Source organism: Calliphora vicina, chromosome 4 (genome assembly GCF_958450345.1).
Source record: "Calliphora vicina chromosome 4, idCalVici1.1, whole genome shotgun sequence".
Taxonomy (NCBI): Eukaryota; Metazoa; Arthropoda; class Insecta; order Diptera; family Calliphoridae; genus Calliphora; species Calliphora vicina.
In genome coordinates, this window is record NC_088783.1 from 68,156,918 (window position 1) to 68,171,766 (window position 14,849).

General features: G+C 29.8%; 1 protein-coding gene across 1 annotated transcript in view; it reads right to left on the bottom strand.

Annotated features, from left to right (window-relative positions):
* LOC135958479 (uncharacterized) overlaps positions 1–14,849 on the bottom strand; it is a 38,119-nt gene that overhangs the window by 14,537 nt on the left and 8,733 nt on the right. Inside the window, exons 5-8 of the mRNA XM_065509387.1 lie at positions 13,219–13,696; positions 12,991–13,147; positions 12,698–12,919; positions 4,927–4,931 (exon numbers count right to left, since the gene is read on the bottom strand). Coding sequence (XP_065365459.1) covers positions 4,927–4,931; positions 12,698–12,919; positions 12,991–13,147; positions 13,219–13,696 — 862 coding nt within the window. The remainder of the gene's footprint in view (positions 1–4,926; positions 4,932–12,697; positions 12,920–12,990; positions 13,148–13,218; positions 13,697–14,849) is intronic.

Below are 14,849 nucleotides of genomic sequence, written 5' to 3' on the forward strand. Positions count from 1 at the left end.
CAAACTTTTTTGGCTGGTCTCTACGATCTTTGTCTACCATCAATCGGACGTTGAAACCGATGAAACAAATTCACCATAAGCTTTAGTGAGCAATCGGTGTGCTTCAGTTGCACCTTTTTATACCCTTCACCTTCGTGAGAAGGATATATCGAGGGCCTATATTCAAAACCCTCTATATTTGATTTTCACGAAAATGACTTTTTGATGGTAAAATGTTCTGTAGAACAGCCCTCATATATGGTGTGAATTTTATAACAAACATGTTTTTTTTGCTGTTCTATTTGAATTTTTGTTATTTCTTTATCTTACACAAATAATTTTTTTGAATGCAAACCCCTCTATCTTTTCAAAAACATTTATTTTCAAATATTTTTTGGAAATAATTTCTTAAATCAAACTTCAAAAAAATTTACAAAAGCAAAATAAAAACATTTTTTCTATAATATTTTGTTTAATATTTCATTATTAGACGCTATCTTAAATAAATCACGTTAAAAACTGACAGATGTCATAAATGAAATCTAAATAATTAATTTTTATTAAAGTGCAAAGCCCTCTATCTGATCATTTCATATATACACATTGAATATTTTTGAAAAGCAAAACCCTCTATCTACATATCATAAAGTCCACAATAATGCAAAATTTTAAAAACCAAATACATATATGTGAGATCCAATAGTTGTTTAAAAAAAGATTGTAGAACACCGAATTTTAATAACTCAAGTAAGTACTACGCGAAAAAAACAGTTTTTTGGATCTCCTGAAAAATTGTGTTTTTCAAGATAGAGGGTTTTGAATGTAGGCCCTCGATATATAAGTTTGTCATTCCATTTGTAATTTCCACAATATAATTTTCCGACCCTATAAAGTATATATGTATATTCTGGATCCTTATAGATAGCGGAGTCGATTAAGCCATGTCCGTCCTTTGCAACGACGTATATAAGACCATAGTAAGTTGGACCTACAATGGGTCAAAATCGGAAAAAATAGTTTTTAAACCGATTTCTTTTTTCGCCAAAATTTTTTTTTAAATTTTAAAATTTAAAAAAAATATTTTAGTTTTTGACCCAAAAAAAATTTAAAATTTAAAAAAAAAAAATTAAAATAACACGAAAAAAAATTTTTACAAAAAATTAAAAAAACAGCTTTGAAAAAAAAACATTAATTTTGTTTACCTAAAAATATTTAAAATTTGTATTTTGAAGTATAATTTGGTGAAGGGTATGGGTGTGTTCGTAAATTCAGTATGATTGCATCACTGCAGCAAATTAAAAGTTTAGCGTTCGAAAAAGCATATTTGCGATTATTGTTTTACGTGAAACGTTTTTTAATACAAATTGTTGACAGTGATGCCGCAAATTTGTGCAACCAATGCATCATTAAGTTATATGTTGCAAAAGTTTGCAGGTCGTGGCATCAGTGATGCACAAATTTACTGCATTTACGAACACACCCGTATATAAGATTCGGCACAGCCGAATATAGCTCTCTTACTTTTTTCAAATTAAAGAAGTAAAGTAAAACTTTGTTGTTTACACTATAATGTTCAATAACTAAGTGAGAAAAAATGACAGATATGTACCCTTCAAAATAATATTAAAGTTATTAAAAACAAAAATCCCGCACTTTTAAGTCATACACTCAATAAATTTTGTTGTTCCCTTTGTAACACATCGAAATATTGGTCGTACACCCAAATTTATATACATATATTCTGGGTCCTATTGAAGGCACGATTATATTTTTTTTAAAAATATTTAGCCATTTTCTATAAATATATTGCAGATATTACCATGAAAAACAAACCCTGTTAAAATTGGGAATAATCATGATGATTCATTCTAGCCCCTATACAAATTTCTTGCCAGAATATGGTACATAAATGCCTATATAACAAAATTCAAACAAAACTAAGGTTCATGTAAAAATAAATCCCAAACGATATTTTTTTTAGATCACTTAAATCAGGCGCGGATCCAGGTCAACCATTTGGGGGGGGGAAATTAAAATTTGTTCTACATTTTTCTTTTTATTCCTTTTTTTATATGAAAACTTTTCGGTTTTGGGGGGGGATTTCCTATTTCACCACCTCTGAATCCGCGCCTTACTTAAATAGACATAAATCTCTTATACATATCGTTATTAGGTTAAAATTCGTCATAAATAATTCGTACCTAATATTATGAAAATCGGTCTATAATAGATCATAGCTCCCATATAAGGACCACTTCCGAAAAACACATTAACATTCATAAATTGTTTATAAATATCAATATCGAACCAAATTTTATACAAATCAGTTATATATGCAAAAATCATACTACTGGATTTTGTGGTGATCAGTCTATAATTACGCATTGCTACCATATAAAAGCCACTTCCGAGAATAACTATAAAAACCATTCATTACAGAACATGAATTATGTCAAAAAGTAATTATAATTTTTTTTTTAATTTAACGGTGACTTTAGTTACAGATTTGTTATCATTTCTCTCGAAGGTCGAAATGCATTCTGACTTTTAGTTTGTGAATTTTACCAAGTGAAATTTTGTGAGTGATTTTTTGTTTTGCGGGTTAGAGTTAACTCTTTTAGCCATGGTTTTATGTGTATAAGTTTAAAATCAAAACAAACAATGACATTTTTACATTAATCAAGGTTACTTTATTATAGAAAATAAGAAAAAATAAATCAAAACATAAAAAAAACCCCAATTCAAAGGTTTTTTTTTTTGTGGAATGAGGTGGTTAGTTTGTTAACCACCGTGGCGGTTGGCATTCAAAATAATTATAATAAACACTCTGAGCATTTTTTATTGAATGCGCGGAAGTCTCTTAGAGAAACTGCCATTTTAAATGACAATAGATGCCAATAAACTATGTTTTGCAGACAATATAAAAGGTGGTTAGTAAAGTGACCACTAAACCGCAAAGAGTTAAAAGAGTTATTTAGTGATTACGTCTTTTTCGTCAAATATTTGGCATATGTGATCCTCCCTACCTTAACACTTCGAATTATTGGTCGTAGAACACAAAGGTATATATGTATATTCAGGTAACTACGTTGTAGTTACGTATGTCTGTCTTTTGAAGGCTTGATAGGTCCTAAGGGACCATACGAACTTATGGTAATGAAATTTGACCGATAATATTCTTTGATCAGAACAATTTGGTGTGAAAAGTTATGTATCCAAAAATAGGTTGAATCGGTACAAAGTTTTAGATTAAAATATATGAAAATCTTTTTTGGACTTACCACGTAATAGAAAATATAAAACTCACGAATAAAACACTCTTAATTATACTCTTCACCATGAGTGGCAAGGGTATATATAAGTTTTTAATTTCTAAATTTTTCATTTGCGACCCCACAACCTCGATGTTTGACCTATTTTTGATCTATATCTGGATTACGAAGTCATTTATATAGACAATATGGCTATCTAATGATAGATATTTCAACGGCCATTTTAAACTCATTTTTTTCACCAAAAACTATTTTTTCCCTTATATTTAAAAAAAAATTGCTGTTTTTTAAATTTAAAAAATAAATTTTAAAAAGTTTTTTTTCACTATAAAATTAAATTGTTTACCTAAAGATATTTAAAATTTTTATTTAAAAGTACAATTTGGTATTTCTTGTTTTTATACCCTTCACCTTCCGTTTGTAATTTCCACAATATAACTTTCTGATCCCATAAAGTATATATATTCGGGATCCTTATAGATAGCGGAGTCTATTAAACCGTGTCCGTCTGTCTGTCTGTCTGTTGAAATCAATTTTCTGAAGACCCCAGATATCTTCGGGATCCAAATCTTCAATAATTCTGTCAGACATGCTTTCGAGAAGTTTCCTATTTAAAATCAGCAAAATCGGTCCACAAATGGCTGAGATATGAGGAAAAACCAGGATAACCTCGATTTTTTACCTATTTTTGACCTATACCTGGATTAGTAAGTAATTAATATAGACAATATGGATATCCAATGATAGATATTTCAAAGACCTTTGCAACGACGTATATAAGACCATAGTAAGTTGGACCTACAATGAGTCAAAATCGGAAAAAATATTTTTTAACCCGAATTTTTTTTTCACCAAAAAAAATTTAAAAAAACAAAAAAATTTTTAAAATTTAAAAAAAAAAATTTTAAATAACATAATTTGGTAGAGATTAAGTGTGGATTTTCCCGCCTTGTATTATATGAGATGATTTTTATTTATATTAAAAGAAACAAGTAAGAGAGCTATATTCGTCTGTGCCGAATCTTATAGAGTCTATACCATTGCTTTCAAAAATAATTTTACTAAATGCAAACCACTGGAATCTATATATCTGCAATTTACCGGATCTTTAAACCTCTTAAATATTTATATATCATTTTCACCAGATTTTAGAATCTATTTAACATTAATTTCAAACAAATTCTATATAGTTTTCCACTTTACTTTTTTATTAAATTTTTTGAGTATTTTCTCAAAATTTTCACCAACATTAATTTGAAACAAATCCTTTACGTTTTTCCACATTCCATCTTTTTCTATTTTTTACTTACCATCCACATTATTTACTTTGCTTTTATGTCCGCAAATTTTACTCCAAAACATTTTGTTTTTTTTTTTTATTTTATAAAAAAAATTATTATTAATTTAAATTTATAAATGCGATTCCAAATATCAGCCTTTTTAATTGCAATCAACTATATTAAAATTGTTTAAAAACACGAATGTTTAGTTTTGTATTTTCGCACAATTTGTATAAGTTTATACAAAAAAAATTCGTTAAAAAAAACTAATTATTTCATCATTTCTTTCTCTAAATTTAGTCAAACTTCTTGGCTCTGTACATCTTCTCTAACTGCTCTTCAAAGTAACAAACGATGCAGTTTTATAGTTCAAATGTAGAAAAAGTATATTTTACTTGGGCTGTGAAAGTAAACAGATAATTTATCACTGGTAGTAATAAAAATATTAAAATATTAGAGATACGAATCTACGTAGATATACATATTAACTACTACGTACATACATACATAATTGTTTTAAAGATTTCGAGGAAAATAACTGGAGTCTGAGTACTTTTGAAATTAGACACCCTATTTATTGCATGTGGTATAAAGTAATTCTCTGAGGTTAGTTAGATGATTTAGTTACCGGGTTTTTCTTCAATATGTCTCAATGTTTTCTAATTTTGCAAACATATGTATGTACGAGGGATGTTTGATCAGTGTGTACATAAAATTGCAATTTTGGTTCATTTAAAATCCAACCCTAGCTGCGTCCAAAATTTGTTTGTATCAAAATGTTCCAATGGGGATCTCGTAATTTGCCACTTGATATCGGACATATTATTGAAGCTACATCTGTCGAATTAGCTGTCAATTATTCAGTTTGTTTTGCCCAATCACCATGGACGGATATAGAATTTAACAACACGTGAAAATTACACAATTATTTTTATCAAAATTTGTGTTCTGTTCGGGCAACATTCCACTTGACTTCCTCAGGCCATCACCGTCAACGGCGAGCGATATAGATAATTACCAAATTCTTTTGACCTACATTGGAATATGGACATCAACGACATGTGGTTTCAACACAGCTTATGCAACATTGGACATTCTGCACGAGGGATTTAAGGGCATGGTCATCTCACGAGGAGGTGATGTGAACTCAGAACAGATATCGTTCCACCCCGTTAGACTTTTTCTTGTATGTTTTTCGTAATAAAAATGTTTATGATATCTTACACACACTTTTTTTTATTTACATTTAAATATAGGAAGCGCTAATGGAAGGCCCTTTACATTGCCACATTAGGCTCCCTCTAAATATTGTTACGAAATTACATTAACGATTTGAATTTAACGGTTTGTAACGAATGCTTGCAACATTTATCATGTTTATAAACATTTCCTTCAGTAGAAATATTGTTTGTAAATATGGCAACATTAACATTGAAGCAGCTAAAAGCTCTAGAAATAGAACATTCTAGTTTTGTCCGTTAAGATAATTCATGAAACAGCTGGAATATAAATAGTGGCAGCCAGTTCAGTTGATCATAGGCGCTATTAGAATTAACATCAACTGTAATACCAGTGTATTCTTGGACATTATAAAGTGTGTGTATGAAATTGTTGTATAAATTTAAATAAATAAAGAGTTGTTACAATTTTAAACTACTATATTGCTTTTATTTGTAATTAAAAGAATACGGTTTATTTAAAGGAAATAAACCACCGTTTTTAAAAGGTAAAAACGTAACCATTGTTTTCAAAATCTGAAAAAATCTCTTAAATAAATATCAGACGAAATACAATCGTGGTTGGCTACCTATTCAAAACAGTTAATATACAACGTTAACGTAACAGTTAATATACAACGTTAACGTGGCTACCTATTCACAACAGTTAATATACAACGTTAACGTAACAGTTAATATACAACGTTAACGTGGCTAACGATAACGGTTTGTGGTCTTTTAAATTCATTATTAGTTCATATTTTTTACAGTAGCGTAAATAATGATCGAGTTTAATAGAACATTCCTCTTTTAAGATGTTGTTAACTGCACTTGATTGAGACGGTTTTTTATTTGATAAGCTATTTAATAACTTAAAACCTTTTTTACGCGAATAATTACCATAATAAACCAGGAGTTTATTATTTTTGACATTTTTAAGATAACAAATAAAAAGTTGTACCTACATATAAACAATGGATACACTGAGAAAACAGATACAGACGTTTTATAAAACATTGTCAAGCTAAGAAGTTTCTTGCATTTATGAGTTTAGTGGCAGATAATTGAACTTTAATGCTGTACAATTTTGTTAATTGCATCAAAAATATATATATTTTTGTTACTAAAACATTAATTCAATGTCCAAATTCAGATTCAATTGTCCCATTATAACTAATCTCTCTGTGCATTCGAGTTATTTCTATTTTTCGCACAGCTGTTTTTCATCTTTTATATTTCTTTATCATGTAAGTAGGTGATGATTAAAGTGTAAAGGTTTTCTGTACTATTTCTAGAAATATATTAAGATTAGAAAGTGTTTCTTTGTTAAAAAATAAAACAACTATGAAAGTACTTATAGTCGGTTATGCACGATCATATTATTTCCTACACCGAGTTTATGAGATATTTATGGACCGATCACAATTAAATTTAATAGCATGATTTGTGTCCATATAAAACTTATTTAAGTTAAATTTTAGTTCGATAAAATAAAATATTTATGCTCGTTAAAGTGGCTTTCAAAAGTGGGCCTAATATGGGAGCTATGACTACACGGAGAAAACGGACGACCAAATTTGTACTCAGTCGAATGATTCGATTGTTTTAGAAATTACGATTGAAATATCGCAATGTTTGTCATAATTTGTGTATATGGAACTTAATTGTGTTAAATTTTATGTAGATAACAAAATGTTTACTTATTTGTTAAAGTTATTCCCGGAGGTGGGCTTTATATGGGAGCTATGACTTATACATATATAAAGCTTTTTTGGAGTGAGAAAATGTGTGTATATACCTATATAAATTAAACATTTATAACCGATAAAGTCCTATTTCATTAGGCTTCGTCCTAGGGTCGAACGAAGTGGGCCTTAATCTACCAAATTTTATGGAAATATCTTCAAAAGGTTTACATGGTCAACCAGCCAGAAGGACAGACGGACGGGACGGACATATTTTAATTAACTCTGAAAGTGATTCAAGTCGATCGATATACTTTCAGTTGGGTGTTAAACATATATTTTTTTGGGCGTTACAAACATCAGCCCAAACACATAATACCCACCCTACTATGCTGGTGTACGCTATAAAAACTAAACATATTTTTTATTACAAAGAAATAAACTATTTTAGTGTGAACTAGTGAAGTATATTTATAAGGATCAACCTTAAACCTAATCTAACATTTTTTCTAAAAAAAAGTATTTTGAAAGATTAAGGTTATAATTATTTTTGGACTTTAAACTACCATAACACACTGCCTTTTACGCAGCATTGTCATTATAATAAAAATCTATTTGTACCTCACATCACCATATTAGTGAGGGTATATTGCGATTGTGCTAATGTCTGTAACGTTGGAATCCAAACAAAAATTTAACAAAAATTATTTATATTTACTACGACTTAATTTCATGATGATCTGTTCATAATTGGTCATAGCTGGCATATAAGGCCCACTTTCGAAAATCACTCAAGAAATAAAAAATTATTGAAATTTTTAAACAAAAATTATTTGATTATAAACTCAGTGTAGGGTTAACCGTGTATTTTATTAATTCCAAAAATATTTAATTGGTCAATTCACAAGGTCTCTTATCATTTCATATTGTTATAATGTCATAATATTTCAAGACTCGGCGGCTCGGCTTAACCGACTCTTAGGCGTTCGGCGCAGGTCTCTTCTGGTTGGTTACGATAACACAATAAACATAGTATACAGAGTAGTATTATTTTAGGACATTTTTTGCTTGAAAGGCAATAACAACATTTTCAAACCATTGTGAATTATCGATATCAGCCAATTTAAAATCGATGCCTTATGCAAACCCATAATAGGTATAAGTACAACCGTGAAAACTTGTATTAACCCATTCTGTGGTTATTATAATCGGAAAATTTGGAAATGTTAAAATTGTGATGCAATTTTATATCAAGTTTTTGGCTATTGGTGTGAGAAATTGTTTATATTTTATATTTAAACACCTGTAAATTAAATTTTCTCAACATTTGCAGCTTTGATCTAAAACACGAGACATTGACTAAAATTATTTTTTGTAAACATGCGAAATTTGCAAAAGCTTACTTTTCAAGCAAAAAGTATGAATAATTTGCCCTGCTTATTACTCACGATGAAGGGTATACGTTACGTATGCGTGATATGAATAAATTCTAACAAGTATACTGGTGTAGAAACTAGTAAAAAATTCAAAATATGATTAATTTTTCAATTTGCTAAATTTCATTTGACAAAGCTGAAGTGTTTATTATGTTAACAAAATAGGGTATAACTTTATTAGTTTCTTAAAGTTGAAAATTATAAAATAAATGATTGAAGCCAACAGGTGTCTTTTTTTAATGTTTATACCACAAATTCCAACTTTTTCAATAAAATGCTAAATTTTGAAGTCAACATTTTGGGTGTACCAGTGTACAGAGACCTGCGCCGACTAAATTTCAAGGCGTCGGTGGCAGACTCCAAAAAAGGCGGCGGATTGCCGGCTAAAGAATAACTTCTCAAATTCTAAATAATTCAAAATTTAAAAAGTTAAATTCTAAAAATTGTATGAAATACTAAGGATCTTTTATCAAAAACGGCGGCTATTTTCAAGCCGACTTAAGCCGAAAAAAATTCGGCGGCAGCGCTTTGAAAATTTATCGGCGGCTCGGCTTAGCCGACTTACAGCCGTTTGGCGCAGGTCTCTGCCAGTGTATGTGGGCCCCTTAATAAAGTTAGACGAAAAGACAATTGTTGAAAATTGTTATAATTCTGCTTCTCAGAATAAGAAAATGAATAACCGAGTAAGAAATTTTACGAAATGTTCAACTTTTTTTATTCTACCAATTTTTATTAAAAAACATTTGTTTAATATATGGAGATATAAACAAGTACGAAAGTACATACATTCGATCAAACTCGACCAAAAGTAATATACATGTGTAGAGTTTTAATGAAATTTCAGAAAGAGATTCTAAGATCGGTATACTTTAAGGTATAAATATCAGCACAAACGCATAATACCTTATCCTTTTCCATAATGGTCACAAATCCTCTTCAGATTTATTTTTTCAAAAACTCAAATCTATTGGAATCTTGATATTAAGATGGGTTCAAATATCCCTCTATTATTTCAAATCAATGTTTTTTTTTAATTTTTTTTTATTATTTTTCTTATTCTGAAATTATTTCAGATATTGTAGCTATAAATTTGTTTATAATAATTTAAGTTTATAACTGTTAAATGATTACATAGCTCAACAGAAAAAAGGCTAACCACTATATCGATTTGATGCATCATGGTTACCTAAGTACAAAAATCAAAATTATGTAGTGGTTTAAAAAGCCTCGAAAATGTTTTTCGATTCTGTTGCCCTGTGTTATCAATGGTCTGTTAACTGTAAAATGGGCTGTGCTATAAAATTAGGTTTATGTCTGTGCTAGTTACATTTAAATTTATCTTCAAATACGTGTTTTCGTAACAATGACTCCCAACAACACATGAACAAACTTCGCTGTTTTCCTCGCCATATACAATATAATTCTGAATTTGGCCGGTTAGACAAATTTTTTTATTTCTATATAAAATTCTAATTTATAATTTCACTAGATGACCGCCCGGCTTCGCCCGGTAGCTATTTACTAATGTTAGTTCTTCAAGTTTATCCAAAAAGTGATAAGTGAAAAGATGGCAATATTTAAAAATTAAAATTTCCGAATTTTAGATTTTTGTATATTTACAAACCAATTTCTTGAAAATTTCGAATCGAATAAAAAACAAGTAAGATACCCTTCACCAAATTATACTTAAAAATAATTTTTTTTAATATTTTTAGGTAAACAAAATTTAAATTTTTTTATAAAAAAGTTTTTTTAAATTTTTTCTTTTTGAAATTGTTTTTTAAAGTTTTTTTTTAAATTTTTCTTTTTAATTTTTAAAAAAAATTTTAGACAAAAAAAATTTTGATGAAAAAAAATTAATTTTTCCCGATTTTGACCCATTCTAAGTCCAACTTACTATAGCTTTCATCGTTGCAATGGACTTTAAAATATCTATCATTAGATATCTATATTGTCTATATTAATGACTTAATAATCCAGATATATGTAGATCAAAAATAGGCCAAAAATCGAGGTTTTCACGTTTTTTTCCTTATTTCGTCAAAACAAAAAGTTCTTTGCCGAATTTGTTATAGAAACATCATCAAATGTTATGGACTAACTTCTTTCGACACCGAAAAACAGGCATTAAGTTCTTCATTTCTCTATCAGCAATTGAAAATTGTCATTTCAAAACATTTAGCTTCAAAAAAGTCTAGAGTTTTTTTTAAGTATCAACCATTCATTAAATGTATCCAAAACTACGTGACTAGTTATTTTAAGACGTACATGTATTAAGCTGATCCTTTTGGATAACTTAGAAATAAATGCACTACGCAATTAACGTTTAAAGTGACTATAGATTACTTTGAGACACTTAAGTGACTATTGTCTTTACGCTAGATTACATGGAATGTATAAAGTAAGAAATTGACTTCTCTCTACATTATAAATAGCACATTCGTGTCAAATGACCCAAAATATAAAAATTGGAGTCAGCCAAGTGATCAGACATTAGTGACAATTACTGTATATAAGGGATACATTTACTACTTGCTTATAACGAGATGAAAGTAAAGGTGATGATTTTAAAAGGCATGTCGCAAAATGAAGCCCTAAAGATTATGGCTTTAAACAAATAGTCATACCAAGATATTATAATTAATATATCCATCGTTTTCTCAGAAGAACAACTATAATTTTGTTCCTGGTATAGGTAATTTAAAGAGTCCTAACAGCTGGGAACACTGTTGTGTTTTTTGGACATTGCGCGATCCATAGTTAATAATTTTATATTTCTGCACAAAAATATAAGTGCATATTTTTAAAATTTTTAGGTCATATTTTGATTTTTTTAGGCGCATATTTTCTAATAATAAATGCATGAAAAGCCGCCCCTAGTCTTAAGAGAAAGTGGCATCAGCGAATCATGTAAATGTCCAAGTTTATAATGAAAAATTTGTGCCAGCACTTTTATTTTTAATTATCGAATTTTATCGAAAAATATCACAGAAAAGATAAAATTGTTTTTTGGCCGGATTTGGCTTCCTTACATTACGTGGAGTCCTCAAAAGCGAAATTTAAGAATAAAAAATTGAATTTGTGCCAAAGGAAATGAAGCCCCCAAATGTTCCACAATTGTGACCCATTGAATTTTTTTGGGCTAATTTAAAAATAACAGTATACGAAAACGGATACAGTGCCAAAAATATTGATTCCTTACTAACAAAGAAAATTAACATATTAACTAATCATAATTGAACTTAAAATTATTTTTTAAATGTGTTTTTTTGTCAATTTCATAATTGTTCGTATTTTATTCATCTGATTTTCATATAATTTCTTTAATTATTTTTATTAAGGGTCTGATTCAGTAACACGAAAGGAAACAATTTACAAATTTTTATATGAAAATCACACAGTTTTTAAATAATTTTTGAGTGTTTTTCATACAAAAATTTTAAAATTGTTTTCCTTTCGTGTTTCTGAATCAGGCCCAAAAAAATCAGGTATACAATTTTTTTTTAGAAAATCCAACTTTAGCTTTATGAAAGATTATGAGTTTTGTTTGTTTTTTTTCATTAACTTTATTTAAAAATTTAATATTATATATAGTTTATGTATATCAAATACATATAATGCAGACTTATAGATTACAGGAAGTGTTCAGGTAATTATGATGAAATCAGACTTTACGCTTAAAACTACATTAAATTACTAACTACAGTAAAACTAAGTAACTAAACATGCAGTACAATATAGAAAATAACAATTGATTCATTATAAAATTTACTTATAATTTTAAAAAATATATAAAACTCATAGTTTTATTGCAATTAAAATCGTAGCTAGTTCCCCGTCATTGAGACGAGACTAGTGCGTCTTGGAGAATTGTCAGCAACCTTAGGATTTTTGGCAATCAAAAAGCCTAATAAACCAGCAACAATAAGGGAAATGCCCGATGTTAAAAAGGCAGCTTCGCAATGATCGGCTATGAGAGCGCCCACAACATTGGCTCCCACCACACTGCCCAAACGACCCATCATTAGGGAAATGCAAACAGCCATGGCTCTGTAAAGATGAATATTAGATTGTTAATATAATTTAAAATTTTAATTTAAATTAATATTCAAGTAATTTACCTTAGGCGGGTGGGATAAAGATCTACGGTGGCAGCACTGAGGACATTAATGACCAAACCGCAAAGTAATAGGACAACATACAAATAAATGGCCAACATGGGTATGTCAACATAAATGGTAGCCACGCCGCAAATACCACAAATGGCCAAGCAAACGACTATGAAAAAAATATATAATTTAAAGTTAATATTTATAATTTGTTTAATTAATTTCGTCTTTGAAACTTACAAAGTATGATACGTTTGCTTATACTATTGATAACAGCACCGATCAAAGCAAAGCCCACGGCATATAAAACTTCCAACACCAACGAATGTTTAAAAGTGCCAATTTCCAATTTCTCTGAACATTCTTGTGTTAAATCCAACGAGGCATCATTTTGAGCCAATTCCAATTTCATCATCACCTGTTGCTTAGCATATACTACATCACAAATATAGGTTCTATTGCCGGGATTTTCTGTCATAAATTCAGCAACAGAATTTAAAATGTATGGGAACCACATGTACATGCCATTGGAGGTTACGAAAATGAAAAACTGAATGGTACAGATGAGAAGAGTATTGCGTATGTATTCACGATTGAAGAGGGGTTGTGTCTGAGTCCACATTGATTTGAGTAGTACTGTTACGGCATTTCTGTTCTCATTGCTGACAATAACGCGGGGTTTCATGTTGACATCAAGATCTTCGATGACACGAGAGACCTGAAACAAAGAATAATGTTATGATTAGTTTGAGATTTCGAAAACTAAATAAAATATTGCTTTTAGTTGTGAAGAGATTTAGTTTGAAGTTGTTAAATTTTTGAATGAACAAGTCAGAGTGCTATAATTGACTATGCCGGTTGTTATAAATCGCGGTATCTTATACAATTTTGGGATCCCGGTATTGTAATTAAAAAATCACGAAAACCATTCCCTTTTGACATACTCCTGCTTAAGACCCATAAGCTTAACTTCATTCTTGTTGAAAATCTTGAAATCTGCCTGGATAGGTCACATGTTGGGAAACAGATGGATAAATTGCCAGGCAAATAACACAAAAATTAGAGACAGAGTATGAGGAGAAACCCGACAAAATGGTCTACTAAGGATTTTATACGACGAAGGTTTTTAACCCATCTTTTATGCAGATAACATCTTGATATTCATCATAGGAAAGGATAGTTATAACTGGCTCAGAAAGAGAGGAGTCGAATAAGTCGGACATTTTTGTGCTCACTAGAAAGCGAAAAAAACAAGACAATACAAATAGAGAAGTAAATACGTAGGAGTAGTACTCAATTTGGAGACTATACTGGAAGGACCACATTGATGGTCTACTAAGGAATCTATACGATGAAGGTTTCGAACCCATCTTCTATCAGGTGACATCTATATATTCATCATAGGAAAGGATAATAACATTTAAAGATGACAAAGGAAGCGCTCAACAAAACTTATAACTGGGCTAAAAACTCGGATTAGTCGGACATTTTTGTGCTCACTAGAAAGCGAAAAATTCCGAATTATGAAGTCCCTGTCTTTCAAAACAAAACAATACAAATAGCGAAGTTAGCCAAATACCTAGGAGTAGTACTCATTTGGAGACTATACTGGAAGGACCACATTGATACCAGAGTAGAAAAAGCATATAAAGCTTGCTACAGAAAAGAGTGATAGCCTAAAAATGGGCAATGCACGAGTGTATTACGATTGCCCATAATATAAAACCTCTTTAAAGAATACTGAGAAAGTGCTATAAAGGTATCTGAGGTAGAATGAAGCAACCGTGGTTGCAACTAGATTGATGACAGTGGAAGAGTGTGACACCAAAGCATAGAAAATATCCCACTCGAGGGTAATATTACTACTGAAA